This window comes from Ovis aries, chromosome 1 (genome assembly GCF_016772045.2).
Source record: "Ovis aries strain OAR_USU_Benz2616 breed Rambouillet chromosome 1, ARS-UI_Ramb_v3.0, whole genome shotgun sequence".
Classification (NCBI taxonomy): domain Eukaryota; kingdom Metazoa; phylum Chordata; class Mammalia; order Artiodactyla; family Bovidae; genus Ovis; species Ovis aries.
In genome coordinates this window covers 246,590,128-246,605,161 of record NC_056054.1, presented here as the reverse complement: position 1 = coordinate 246,605,161, position 15,034 = coordinate 246,590,128, and the positions used below count along the sequence as shown (strand labels likewise).

The following is a 15,034-nucleotide window of genomic DNA, read 5'->3' as shown; positions in this document are numbered from 1 at the left end:
ACATTTATTTTAATGCTTATATTTGTGATGAACTATTCTAAAAACTAAGAATTGTTTTCTTTTTCTTCTTTTAAAGTGGACGCGCCTTCAAGAAGAAATCGATCATCTGGTGGTAATATAGTTTTTTGCTTTTTTAATTTGTAGAAATTGTCCAAACTTTGTAGTTTGCAGGTTATAATTTTTTTTCTCTTTGTCATAGTTCTTGATGATTATGCACCTGGCTCACATGATGTAGGCGATCCAAGCACTACTAATTTATACCTTGGAAACATTAATCCACAGGTAATACTAGAAAAGTAAGATTAATATTGGCTCATATATTGTATGCTTTTGTTGGAAAACTGCTTTGTCAATCAATATTAAAAAAAAGATGAAGTCAAGCATGTGAAATAAGCAGATTTGGTAGAACTAGGTAGGAACTAAAATTATGTTGTGAGATTGAGCCTTACTGATGTGGGTCAAATTTTCTTGTTATAATTCTTGAGGACTTGTCTCCTTTTTTTTATAGCTGGACTGTACTCTGATTTTGAAATGTTTTCCTAAGTGCTGATTTTATTTATCAAATCAGGATATGACCAGTGGTGGACAGTATTCTTTTTAGACTCTCTCCTTTTGATATATAGCCTGCTTCCTTATGGATTTCCTTTTTTAATTTTTTGTCTCCATAATAGCAAAATAATATTTCTGCTGCCTTTTATATTTTAATTCTTTCCCCTGCTATGTTCTTAACTGAATGTAGTGGTTGTTATGCATAATATCGTAAAAAATAATACATGTTTTGGACCTCATGGCATATTTACCATTTTCCGTTTTGTCTTTTCTTGATTACACTGGTAGCTGGGTGCTGGAAAAGAAAAAAGTAACCAGGTCTTTTATTTCTTTCATTGTCAACAAATATTTTCTCCTTGGTTTAAGTATAATTATCATTGCTGCCTGAAAAATGTTCGTAAATGCTGAACAAATCATTGTTGTAAAACAAATCATTGCTGTAGCTTATTTTAGATGCAGACTCTCGAAAGGAGGAAGAGTGAAGGTAAAGGCGTGTTTTTGATTTCTCCAGCCTCCCAGTGTCTTTACCTGGCCACTTACATAAACCAGTGTTTCTGGTATGAAAAGATTTGTGAATGCCAGTGAAGGCAGAATTTTTCCCTTGCAGGGGTCCTAGTACTTGGATGGAAAATTGTAGCATTGATAGGTCTCTTCTTATCTTGGAAAATTACTTTGCTTTCCATTGTATAGAATTATTTTCTCTTTGTATACTAAAAATATCTTACGCCTTTTAATAGATGAATGAAGAAATGTTGTGCCAAGAATTTGGAAGATTTGGACCATTAGCCAGTGTGAAAATTATGTGGCCTAGAACTGATGAAGAAAGGGCAAGAGAGAGAAATTGTGGCTTTGTGGCCTTTATGAACAGAAGAGATGCTGAAAGAGCTTTAAAAAATTTAAATGGTAAGGAAGTCCATCATAGAATTTAGACATTGTTTTAGATTTGAAAAGTATCAAAACTCTAGGGGAAAAATGAACCAGAAGTGTGAAGGTTAAACGTGGAAATTAATTCATATCACTAGAGATTTTTTGAGAGTTACCAATGTGACTTTTCTTTTCTTTCTTTTAGGAAAGATGATTATGTCTTTTGAAATGAAGTTAGGTTGGGGTAAAGCTGTGCCTATTCCTCCACATCCAATATACATTCCGCCTTCCATGATGGAACATACGCTTCCCCCACCTCCATCAGGACTGCCTTTTAATGCGCAGCCTAGAGAGCGGTTAAAAAACCCCAATGCTCCCATGTTACCACCACCTAAAAACAAGGAGGATTTTGAGAAGGTAATTTTAAAAATGTACATAGGGCCGCATCTAATTTGTAAATACTAAATCTGTGGTAGTATTTCTTTTCAACAATTTTATAGAAAAATGTGTGTGTAATTCTGTTTGGCAACTGTTAAAGAAAAAGAAATAACTTAGATGTGTTCCCTGCCTTAGCCCATGGAAACCCTGTACTGGGATAATAGATCATATTTTTATTTGTGGCCACCATTCCTTTTTTGACCTCTTATTAAGTTTTGTTTTGTTTTGTTTTCTTTGTCCTCTGTTGTATCCAGGTTTGCTTAAGTGTAGTATCTAAATTTATTTTGAGAAAGTGATACTTTGTATTGGTTAAGTGCCTTTTCGATTAGAAAGACTCTAGGAGTTAAATAGTTAAATTGTTTGGATGGCAACTAGCTAATAACTTCTCAAGATCTGAGGTATTAGAATATTTGAGAGCATATGTGGTTTTTAAAAAGTTTACTAAAAGCAAAGGGTGAGTATTTTTTTTATTAAACATAAAACCAACTTAATTTCAAATTATAAGAATTTGTTGGTTCTATTATGTTGATTACACTTAAAAATGACAGGGCTGGTTTTAAAGGCTTGGGAACAAAGTAGCAAACTGTATGGTTAGAGGCAAACAGTTAATTATTTCACAAATTAAAATCTTTATCTGATATTTCTCAGTGTAGTACCTATTTCAGTGCATTGATGTGCATTCTGGCAGGAATGTTCTGATTCTTTGCATTTGGTGAACGTTTATTGTTCACTGAACACATCCATTTGCATTTATGTAATTGCTTAGTGTATAATTACTTCAGATGCAGTGATTGCCTGCAAAACTTGTGATTAGTTGTGTAGTATTTTCAATGCATATGTATATTTTTGCTTGTTACTTGTTAACAATACTCACATATTCTATGTTTATTATCTGATGTGACTTCATATACAGACTCTGTCGCAAGCCATAGTCAAAGTGGTTATCCCAACAGAAAGGTACATGTTTTTCTTTATTATTACTGATCTAAATATAGACAATATCCCCTTCTGAATTTAAAAAAAAAATAGTGTTGAGGAAAAGGTAGTATCTTGACTGAGCAATGGTTCCTTCCCAGTACTTTTTGGGGGGATATATGAAGCTTAATCAACTTTAGTACACTTTGCAATTTTATGTCATTATCTTTTGTTTTTATTGTTAGCAATGTAGGAAATTTTATAGCTTTAGCAGATAGAATGTGTTTAATAGATTTAATCTGGAGTTGCTGGTCTAATAATACTAGACTACTGTGATGGGAAAATAGGTGTTTTAAATATATCTTAAATTTTAGGTAATGTTACATTTTGACCCGATCTGTTATTTTTTCTTGGTTCTGAATTGTCTGTATTTAATGTACAACTTTAGTTCGAGTTTTCTTTACTGAAAGTGTAGCTTTATTTTTTTCCTAAATGATTTTAAGAAGGAATTTCTGTTGTTTTTATGAACACTGGATATAACTAGAATTTTTTTTAATAACAAAAGTTTTTGGAATTCTTTTATTTTCCTTTCTTCCTTTTTTTCTTTTTCAACATAATGTTAAAGCAGAAGAATTCATGCTCTAGGTATGCTCTTGCTCAGTCAAGCTAAGCCTTTTCCCAAACACAGGAACACAACACTGGTTGAATAATAAATGAACACAAAAGAATACCAAATTCTCTTTGACATTGGCCTTGGTGAGCAACACCAGCTGAACTGTCTGCGGCAGCGGGGGACCAGGAAAACATCATGGGATGGATTGGGAAAGTATACAGTTTTTGACCAGACATTGGTACGATCGACTCTAGTAAATGTGGTTTTATTATAACTGAGAGACAATTTTTGTTTTTTTTGTTGTTGTTGCCCAGAATAAGATAATTACCATTTTAAAATAAATTAATGCACTTATATCATCTTTTTGTACTACACTGTTTCATTCTGATAGAAAAGTCACCCTTTTAAAAATAAGCACATAATCCTTAAGGATAAGTGATTACAATTCTTTACGAATCTTGAATTTAAGTTAGCAACAACTAATTGTCAGATTTTGATTTTAAATAATCATGAAGCATTTTAGAACTTCTTTTAAACTTTATATTTTCTAAGAATAGATTTATCAGTTACAAGCCTGTTTAAAACTATAGTGGGTTTTTCCCCCCACTGGTAAAGAACTCACAGGGAAGTGTATTTGCAGCACTCAAAAAGTATATATCCAGTATTAGTTTTACATGTGGCTCAGCTTATTTCTAAATTAAGATTTTGAGTATACATTTTGCTGTAAAGTTTTGACTCACCATTACAATGAATCCTTTGTTTTAAACTTGCTAAACCATTTTTCATCTATCTTTAATATGCAAGTTGCTTTTGACAATTCATAGAAGTTTCTGGATGTGTAGTATTTGCCCACCTAGTCATTAGTTTTATATATTATGATACACAAAATTTCCCTTCAGCTTAATTTGATGCATACCAGTGGGAGCTTTGGGACTGAATCAGTACTTAACATTGCATTACCTCCATTCCTTTAAAACACTCATTAGCTGTATGGATGCTGAGAATACATTCTCATTTGGATATCAAGAACTGCATATTTGCAGAGCAGTTAGTAGCATTTGTGAAAGAAATAAATTTTAGATTTAAAATTAAGTGATGCTTTTGGGGTTTTAACAATATGAGGTTGAATTAATAGTTTTAATATGTAGTTCCCCCTGTGTTAAACACTTATTAAGCCTCCATGTGATTTTTTTCATTACATAGAGATTTTAATGTCCACTTAAGTAGGTTTGCCTGAGAAAATAATTATAATTACTATGAGATAAATTATTTTATTGTTCATGTACTCTGAAGCAGGGCTTTACAGAGCAAAAAATGTCTTATTCTATAACTGTATATTTAATTTATATTCTGGCAGTTATATGAACTTTAATTTGAGCTGGGAATGCTAAAGGTGTAATTTAGTGTGGGCCTTGTACCAGGAGCCAATATCCTTTTGCTTTTCCCAATTGTTACTTGCCAACTTTATATGGTGGCAACTAATAAAATGAGAAATCAGAAGTAGCTGTAATAAACTGAATTATTTTTGCCTAGAATTGTAATCAATGTCTGAAGTTGTGTTTGGAGTCTCATAAAGTATCAGATTTTTAAAATAAAGACTTTCTATAAACTCAGTCAACAAAACGACAACTAAAAAGTTATGTGTATATATTATTGGGAAGTAGTTGTTATGAAAAAATGGGAAGGGAATATCATCATGTTCCGTGTTTTGAAATATTTTGGAAAGAGGACTCCATTTGTTTAAGGCTTTGGCAATATAATTGCTTTATTGATTCATAACACACAGACAGAATTATACATGTCATAAACTATGTGAACTAGTTTGAAGTGTGATACAAAGGGATGTTGCCTCATTAAAGGTCAGATTCAATAAAAACTCCACTGCTATATGTGTACCAGAAAAACACAGGATTTGGATGGATTTTTTTTTCTTTAAATCAGGCCTTAAACTTGTTAAATAGTTTTGCATTTTTACAAACTATAGTCATGTCTATAACATTTCAATATCACCAGAAAAGTGCTTGGCTTAGGAATGTTTTCTTTAAAACTGAGATAGTGTATAAGTTTTTTATGATAACATATAAGCTCTGAGTTACTGATTCTATATATTTGCAGCTTTCCAGTTAGTTGTGATTCATAATTCAATGTGTTGCGTTTGGAAACTAAAGTTAAGTGGCATTTAGAAGTTGAAGTCTCTATTGCTATGAAGCTGTGTTGTGGCCTCCCACCCTCCTTCCCTTCTCTCCCACTCCCTTATCCCCATCACCCTGCTCCCTCTTAATGCACAAGGTATAGTAACATGTGCTCCAGGTTACTTTCTTGGTATAAATTCTGTATTAGTCAGCAGGACAATCTTTTTCTGCACAATTATAGTAACTTAGGTCAAGTGTAGTTTTATGTAGTGGTAGGTCTGAATCCATTTTCTTTAACTGTGTTGTTGTTGTAGGAATTTGCTCGCCCTGATACATCGAATGATAGAGTTTGTTGTACGTGAAGGGCCAATGTTTGAAGCTATGATTATGAACAGAGAGATCAACAATCCTATGTTCAGGTGTGCATTTTTTTTTTAATTGTGGTAAAATTTGCATGTAGTATACCCATATAATTTACTGTTTTTACGTGTACAGTTCAATGGCAGTCTTTCATACCTGAAACTCTGTACCCCTTAAACAGTAACTCCATTCCTTTGGTCTCTCTGGCAACCACTGGCAACCACTTTTCTACTTTCTGTCTCTTTGAATACTCTAGGTACTTCATCTGAGTGGGGTCATACCTTGTTTGTTCTTTTGAAACCGATTTAATTTCACTTAGCGTATGTCTTCAGGGTTCATCTTTGGATGAACATACACACGCACACACACCACATTCTGTTTATCCTCAGATGTGCTTTTTTAAAATACTTAAAAAATATTCCAAGAATAAAGTCCTGAAAGTATGAGGTTATTTTTGTAATGGGGTGGGAGGGTAGTTTGAAAACATTGACCAGAGTTGTATTATGGCCGCAGGTGTTAGTTAGCATTGTTTTTAGCATTCTCTTTGAGGAAAATACTTCTCATTTTGTTTTTCACTGAAAGAGTCATAAGCAAGATATGGTAGAATAAATGAGGTTTATAGAAAACTACTTATCTTCTGGATAGTTACGATATCTAACACATTCATTCACAGTTAAGTCATTTAAAAACTGCTGCTTTTGAAATTACGTGTTGGGAAGACTTCTCCATTGCCAGACACAGTCCCTGACATATGAGTGTTCAATAAAACTGATCGTAAGACTCAGCATGATGCATATATACCTTCTGAGTGTTAATGTCAGTCAAAAGACAGTTTGGAGTGAGGGTGAGGATTTCTTTTCAGGGATCTTTGCTTTTGGTTTTATTTAGAACTAAATAGGTAAATAAAATTTCTCATTTGTTTTTATTTACTTGAAGGCACTTCTGCATTAAAAAAAGTGATGTTTAATTTTTTGTTTGTTTTTGTTTTAGATTCTTGTTTGAAAACCAGACACCAGCCCATGTTTACTATAGGTGGAAGCTTTATTCTATTCTCCAGGCATGTATATAATCAGTTACTTTGTTAATTTTGAATCTGAGGTATTGGACCTTTCTGATAGCATTCTTGGCACTTATTAGGGAGATTCGCCAACTAAGTGGAGGACGGAAGATTTTCGTATGTTCAAAAATGGATCTTTTTGGAGGCCACCACCATTAAATCCATATCTGCATGGAATGTCAGAAGAGCAGGAAACAGAAGCTTTTGTAGAGGAGCCAAGTAAAAAGGGAGCACTTAAGGAAGAGTAAGATTTTTTTTTCCTTGTTTTATTTTCAGAAAAGATGATTTAATGGTCACTTTAATTAATGGAGTAGGATGTGTTAACCTTAAAATGGTCTTTAAAATTTTGTGACTGTTTTAAATAGTGCATGTCTTAAGATATGCATTTTCATTTTAATCATCTTGAAGTTAAGTCACTGAGTCATGTCCAATTGTTTGCGACCCCATGGACTGTAGCCTACCAGGTTCCTCCATGGGATTCTCCAGGCAAGAGTACTGGAATGGGGTGCCATTTCCTTCTCCAGGGGATCTTCCCAACCCAGGGATTGAACCCAGGTCTCCCGCATTTCAGGCAGACGCTTTAATCTCTGAGCTACCAGGGAAGCCCTTTAAACATCTTGGCAAGTGTAAATGTGTGTCCTGCTGAACTTGACCTCTTCTTACTGATAAAAATTGATCTCTTAAGTGATGGCACTTTAGCAGTGGAATACTTTATATTCATACAGAAGTAATCTCAGGGCCCTTAGAATTGTTGCTTCTCTGAGTGCAGCATAAAGAGGGAAAATTATTATATGACTTAGTGAAGTGAGATGGATGACTATGCAAAAAGCTGCTCTAAGAAGTGCAGTGTGCGGCCACCATGGAAACATGTTATTATTAGTGTTCAGCACTGCTACAGTGCAGTTAGCTTTGTTTAAGAAGCAGAAACAGATTTAACTATTGAAATGTTCAAAGGAAATTCTGTATCCCTGATTTGGGGGATAAAAAGGCTAAAATGATACTTAGCTTGTATAACGATATGCTTCATTGTGTTAGCCTATAAATCTTAAAGCTATTAATAGTTGCATTGGTGCATTGTTTATAAGAGCATTGATAATAGAGAACTATAGTATTTGAGAGTATATTTGGTTCTAAAGATGTATGTTCATCATTACTTTTGCCCAGGGATCTGCATATACTTAAGCCCATAGATAGGCTAAATCTGGATGCCTCCTGTTTTATTTGAACACAGCCATACCCATTCTTTTACTTGTAGTCTGTGGTTCCACTGGTGTTAGAGCAGCAGAGTTGAGTGACTATATGGCCTTCAAAGCCTCAATATTTACTGTCTCATCCTTTACAGGAAAAGTTTGTTAACCCTTGCTTTAGCCTGTGCTAATCCTATGCGAACATGCTAAAGTAACAGACTTCAAAGGAAAGTGAAGAGCATAAAGGTTCTTTTTCAGTGTAATAGGGTAATAGAACTGTGATGTTCTCAAGGAGTCTTGAAAAAAAATGACTGTAATTTTAATTTACTTAATTTGTAAACTGAAAGTCACTGAAGTAGTAATATATTTGTTCCTGTTTCTTCCCCATGTAAGTTCTTAAAAAAATGTAACACATTTGGAGTATGTAACGCAAATCAGACTTAACACAGTTTAGCCTTCAGAATTTTATCTGAGTGGGTTTTAAAGAAATTAGTTTGTGAGCAGAAACTGTAATGGTATTTAAAATTTGTCTATAAATACTTACAAGTTAAAAAAAATTTGTATTCAGACAGAGAGACAAATTAGAAGAAATTCTGCGGGGGCTAACTCCAAGGAAAAATGATATTGGAGATGCAATGGTTTTCTGTCTTAATAATGCTGAAGCTGCTGAAGAAATAGTGGATTGCATTACTGAGTCCTTGTCCATCTTAAAGACACCCCTTCCCAAAAAGGTATGGGAATGATTTTTCTTTATGGAACATTTAATTAAGAAAAAGAGAGGTAGTAACTGACTTCTGCTTTGATTGAAATTGGTTTCATTTTTGAATCAAGAACTTGACTGAAGAAATCTTTCCCATGTAGTTTTGTTTTCCTTCTGCCAGGGAAATGTAGGTTAATTGACACAAATTATCAACAGGTTGAAATGTAAATGAATGACAAGTTTTATTCCTGCCAAAGTCATGGTTGTGGTGATACTGAATTTCTTAAAACTCTTCAAATTAGTTATAATTAAATCATAGCTAAACATTGTCCTTATGCTGTTGATTCAAAAAATTCAATGTGGAGTTTTTGTTAGCTACATTATTTGCTGTTGGTTTTCAGTTTTAATCCATTTTATGCTATCTTTTGGTATTCTAGATTGCCAGATTATATTTGGTTTCTGATGTTTTATACAACTCTTCAGCCAAAGTTGCCAATGCTTCCTATTATAGAAAATTGTAAGTATAGTGATATAAGGTGATACGCCTAAAATAAAATATTTAAGGGTAAGAAGCTCAGAAAAGAGTATAGTATAACTCTTGCTCAGTTCCCGACATTTCCTTTTTGGTGTTTATTTTATGAATCAGGGAGGCTTTTAAGAACTGGCTCTGAAGGGAAATTTGGAGATAATCAACCCTAATCTTAGCTCTGCTATTCCTTTTTCTGCCTTGGACAAGTCACTTAAATTTTCTGTTCCCTATTTTATGGAACAAAGAGGTTGGACTAGATGCCCCAAAGTAACCTAGATGTAAAATTCCTTATTAATCAAGGGAACTAGTTCTTAAGACTCTTTGGGAGCTTTTGCAGAAGAAAAATTCAGAATAATAGGAGTTAAAGTAACATATTATTTGAATTTCAGTTTTGAAACAAAGTTGTGTCAGATATTTTCAGACCTCAATGCTACCTATCGTACAATTCAAGGCCATTTACAGTCTGAAAACTTTAAGGTACGTTTATTGTTTGGTTATTTTTGCCCTAGTGTTTTAAATGGGACATGGGGGCTGGGAACCACATTGGAGAGCTAAGAGTATGTAAGATAACTGTAAGACATAACTTAGATGTTTTACAAATTATTGGTTTAAAATTTACCACCATTTTACCTTCAGTATCAGAAAAAGTCTGAAATTTTAAAATATGTGTAGTGTTTTGGGTGTCTGGTTTATTTTTAAACATTTTAATAAAATAGTCTTTTCACAGAAAATATTCAGAAGATCGCTTGTTTTGTAGTAGTATATATAATTTGGTTGGATTAGAAATACACATTTTAGTTATCCATGTTTAGAAAGTATATTCAGCTATTAATTTTTAAAATAAACTCTGAAGTTATAGACCAATGTTAAGAAAGGCCAAACAAAATACCTTACTTACAGATAAAAAAAATAAATATACTTCCGTGGGCAGAACACTCATTAAGGAAATTTTTAGCTTGGGCAGATCCCCAATGACTCCACCATTTAGGGGAGTCAAACTAACAACTCCATTAAAATTTTTTTATCTTAAATTTTGACCATAAGACAGAGATTATAGAAAAGTTTAAGGATGGGACAGAGAGAGGTATTAATCTGACTCGGGAAGTATTTCATCAGACCATAAAGGAGTTCAGATCAGAACTTGGCTACACTTGTATCCAGCTTTCATTAGTTTCTAGGCTAGTGTTTCGCAGAATGTGTACCATTCTGAGAGGGAACTTGAGCTTAGGTGACCAAGAGCAAGCAGTTAACTGTTTTTTTAAAAAAATATTTATTCTTAGTGTCTTTCCTCTTTTAATTGAGAGGTAACATTGATTAAAAAAAACTAATGATAAAAAATATTGTAATGATAGTTCTTTTCCTTAAATTTTAAAAACAATATTGCTTTAAAGGAAAATTGTGATGGAAATTCAGCAAATTGTGATGGTCATTATCATGAGATGACGTTTGATACATATTGTCCTGAATAATAATTCACTGTCTTTTTCCTTTTAGCAACGGGTAATGACCTGCTTTAGAGCGTGGGAAGATTGGGCAATTTATCCAGAACCATTTTTGATCAAACTACAAAATATTTTCTTAGGACTTGTAAATATTATTGAAGAAAAGGAAGCAGAGGTATGTATTCACTGTATTTGTCTGATTATCTTAAAATTTATTTCTGGGGATGCTTTGGAGGTACAGATATGAGTAACATTTCTTTGTAGAAAATATGTACTGTTTACCACAAAATAGTGGATATTTGTTGCTGGAATTGTTGGAGCCCAGGAGTTGAAATTATATATAACAGGAATTCTCTGTTTTGTATCCTTATGTAAAAATTGATGATTGGTGTTTTATTTGATGACATGAAAACATTTATTGTATATTAGTAGAAGAAAGAAAAAAAAGCAAGTAATAAAGCGAAATATGCAGCACAATTTCATGTTGTTAAACTGAAGATACCTATGTAAGTAAATATGTACCTGAAAAGATGTGTACCACAGTGGTAGCAGATTCTGTTCATCACCCTTCTGGTTTGTTTTTTTTTTTAAGCCTCCTCAATAGTTCTTGAATCCTTCGTCTTCATTTTCACCATCCTAATCCATCTATCATGTTTTCGCTTTCACTTCTACAAGATACTCCTGATTTGCTTCCCTACTTGAACCACATGGTCCTTGTTTCAGTTTCTTAAATATCAATGTTTTCTCCTACCAAAGACCTTTATACATGTTCTTTCCTCTTCTTGGAACATCTCTTGTCTCAGACCCTTTAGATCTCAGTTTGAGCATAAGTTCATTGAGCTTTCTCTGACCTCTTTAGGTAGAACCTACATACTATACATTCTAATAATACAGTGCACCTCTTTGTTGTATAAGTCATCCTACACTTTTGTGATTATCTGGTTGCCTGGCTCCTTCTCCACTCCCCTGCCCCCTCCGCCTCTCAAGTTCTGCTGAGCTCTATGACAGGAGGGACTAAGGGACCAAAGCTCATTTTCACTCATTATTGTATTCTTAGTGCCTCATATGATACCTGGCATCATTAAGTATTGGTAAATATTTGATAAATATTGTACAGATGACTACTTTTTTGTCAGACTGGATGATAAGAATATATTATTCTTATATCTGCATTTTGTACCTGGGAATGTGAATCTCCAGCTGTTTGGTTTATGTTGTTGTTGTTTAGTTGCTTTGCTAAGTCCTATCCAGCTGTTTTTTTGACCCCATGGACTGTAGCTCCTCTGTCCATGGGATTTCCCAGGCAAGAATACTGGAGAGCCTTGCCATTTCCTCCTCTAGGGAAAGTTCCTGACCTAGGGATCAAATCTACATTGCCTGCATTAGCAGGTGGATTCTTTACCTTTGAGCCACCAGGGAAGCCCACTTGGTTTATACAGGATTGCAGTTAATGTTTCAGTGATAAGACTTTAGCATGCAAAAGAACATATTACAATCAGTTCAGTTCAGTCGCTCAGTTGTGTCCGACTCTTTGCGACCCCATGAATCGGAGCACGCCAGGCCTCCCTGTCCATCACCAGTTCCCGGAGTTCACTCAACTCATGTCCATCGAGTCAGTGATGCCATCTAGCCATCTCATCCTCTGTTGTCCCCTTCTCCTCCTGCCCCCAATCCCTCCCAGCATCAGAGTCTTTTCCAATGAGTCAACTCTTCACATGAGGTGGCCAGAGTATTGGAGTTTCGGCTTTAGCATCAGTCCTTCCAAAGAACACCCAGGACTGATCTCCTTTAGAATGGACTGGTTGGATCTCCTTGCAGTCCAAGGGACTCTCAAGAGTCTTCTCCAACACCACAGTTCAAAAGCATCAATTCTTTAGCTCTCAGCCTTCTTCACAGTCCAACTCTCACATCCATACGTGACTACTGAAAAAACCATAGCCTTGACTAGACGGACTTTTGTTGGCAAAGTAATGTCTCTGCTTTTGAATATGCTCTTTAGGTTGGTCATAACTTTCCTTCCAAAGAGTAAGCGTCTTTTAATTTCATGGCTGCAGGCACCATCTGCAGTGATTTTGGAGCCCAAAAAAATAAAGTCTGACACTGTTTCCACTGTTTCCCCATTTATTTCCCATGAAGTGATGGGACCAGATGCCATGATCTTCGTTTTCTGAATGTTGAGCTTTAAGCCAACTTTTTCGCTGTCCTCTTTCACTTTCATCAAGAGGCTTTTTAGTTCTTCTTCACTTTTTGCCATAAGGGTGGTGTCATCTGCATATCTGAGGTTATTGATATTTCTCCTGGCAATCTTGATTCCAGCTTGTGCTTCTTCCAGCCCAGTGTTTCTCATGATGTACTCTGCATAGAAGTTAAATAGGTAGGGTGACAATATACAGCCTTGACATACTCCTTTTCCTATTTGGAACCAGTGTGTTGTTCCATGTCTAGTTCTAACTGTTGCTTCCTGACCTACATACTGGTTTCTCAAGAGTAAGGTCAGGCGGTCTGGTATTCCCACATCTTTGAGAATTTTCCACAGTTTATTGTGATCCACACAGTCAAAGGCTTTGGCATAGTCAATAAAGCAGAAATAAATGTTTTTCTGGAACTCTTGCTTTTTCCGTGATCCAGCGGATGTTGGCAACTTGATCTCTGGTTCCTCTGCCTTTTCTAAATCCAGCTTGAACATCTGGAAGTTCATGGTTCACGTATTGCTGAAACCTGGCTTGGAGAATTTTGAGCATTACTTTACTAGCATGTGAGATGAGTGCCATTGTGTGGTAGTTTGAGCATTCTTTGGCATTGCCTTTCTTTGGGATTGGAATGAAAAGTGATCTTTTCCAGTCCTGTGGCTACTGCTGAGTTTTCCAAATTTGCTGGCATATTGAGTGCAGCACTTTCACAGCATCATCTCTCAGGATTTGAAATAGCTCAACTGGAATTCCATCACCTCCACTAGCTTTCTTCGTAGTGATGCTTTCTAAGGCCCACTTGACTTCACATTCCAGGATGTCTGCCTCTAGGTGAGTGATCACACCATCATGATTATCTGGGTCGTGAAGCTCTTCTTTATACAGTTCTGTGTATTCTTGCCACCTCTTCTTAATATCTTCTGCTTCTGTTAGGTTCATACCATTTCTGTCCTTTATCGAGCCCATTTAATAGTATGTGTTTTTATAGGATGTACCAGATGACCTTGATGGTGCCCCCATTGAGGAAGAGCTGGATGGTGCCCCTCTAGAAGATGTGGATGGAATTCCTATTGATGCTACTCCTATTGATGACCTTGATGGAGTCCCTATAAAGAGCCTTGATGATGATCTTGATGGAGTGCCTTGTAAGTTCAGACTTCAAACTAATTGAATCTAGCTAATAAGTTTGTTTCCAAATCTCTTCATTTCTGCACATGCTGATGTTTAAGAAGGTTATAATTTCTGAGTAAGGTGTCAGTTATTAACTTTTTTCTTTCTTTTATTTTTGACTTTTCAGAATTCACATAGCCAGCAATACATTTAAGTATGCCAAGAAAAGCGTATTCTTTTCGGTCGTATATGCGGTGTTTTTTTTTTTGGTGAGATAGTCAGCCTCTTAAAATACTAGCAAATTTTTCCTGTCTTAATTGTCAGGAAACTAGAGGCAAAAACCTTATATTCAGTTGTATGCATAATTCCAAGTACTTTGTTTTATCAATTCTGTTTTTTTTTAAAATATAAATTTATTTTAATTGGAGGCTAATTACTTTACAATATTGTATTGGTTTTGTCATACATTGACATGAGTCCGCCATGGGTGTACATGTGTTCCCCATCCTGAACCCCCCTCCCACCTTCCTCCCTATCCCCTCCCTCTGGGCCATCCCAGTGTACCAGCCCCGAGCACCCTGTATCATGCATCGAACCTGGACTGGCGATTCATTTCATATATGATAATATACATGTTTCAGTGCCATTCTCCCAAATCATCCCATCCTCGCCCTCTCCCACAGAGTCCAAAAGACTGTTCTATACATCTGTGTCTCTCTTGCTGTCTCTCATACAGAGTTATCGTTACCATCTTTTTAAATTCCTTATATATGCATTATTATACTGTCTTGATGTTTTTCTTTCTGGCTTACTTCACTCTGTATAATAGGCTCCAGCTTCATCCACCTCATTATAACTGATCCAAATGTATTCTTTTTAATGGCTGAGTAATACTCCATTGTGTATATGTACCACAGCTTTCTTATCCATTCGTCTGCTGATGGACATC

At 35.1% G+C, this 15,034-nt stretch overlaps 1 protein-coding gene across 5 annotated transcripts in view; it reads left to right on the top strand.

The window, feature by feature from the left end:
* U2SURP (U2 snRNP associated SURP domain containing) overlaps nucleotides 1-15,034 on the top strand; it is a 53,219-nt gene that overhangs the window by 18,359 nt on the left and 19,826 nt on the right. For 2 of the 5 annotated variants that reach the window (XM_060405600.1, XM_012102001.5), the window contains exons 9-21: nucleotides 77-109; nucleotides 200-282; nucleotides 1,287-1,452; nucleotides 1,619-1,830; nucleotides 2,765-2,808; nucleotides 5,826-5,930; nucleotides 6,862-6,928; nucleotides 7,009-7,172; nucleotides 8,684-8,846; nucleotides 9,253-9,332; nucleotides 9,734-9,821; nucleotides 10,839-10,961; nucleotides 13,964-14,120. In XM_060405600.1, the coding sequence (XP_060261583.1) occupies nucleotides 77-109; nucleotides 200-282; nucleotides 1,287-1,452; nucleotides 1,619-1,830; nucleotides 2,765-2,808; nucleotides 5,826-5,930; nucleotides 6,862-6,928; nucleotides 7,009-7,172; nucleotides 8,684-8,846; nucleotides 9,253-9,332; nucleotides 9,734-9,821; nucleotides 10,839-10,961; nucleotides 13,964-14,120 (1,485 nt within the window). Of the gene's footprint in view, nucleotides 1-76; nucleotides 113-199; nucleotides 283-1,286; nucleotides 1,453-1,618; nucleotides 1,831-2,764; nucleotides 2,809-5,825; nucleotides 5,931-6,861; nucleotides 6,929-7,008; nucleotides 7,173-8,683; nucleotides 8,847-9,252; nucleotides 9,333-9,733; nucleotides 9,822-10,838; nucleotides 10,962-13,963; nucleotides 14,121-15,034 lie in introns of those variants that run through there. The other 3 variants (XM_012102009.4, XM_004003283.6, XM_027959639.3) reach the window with 2 other exon arrangements.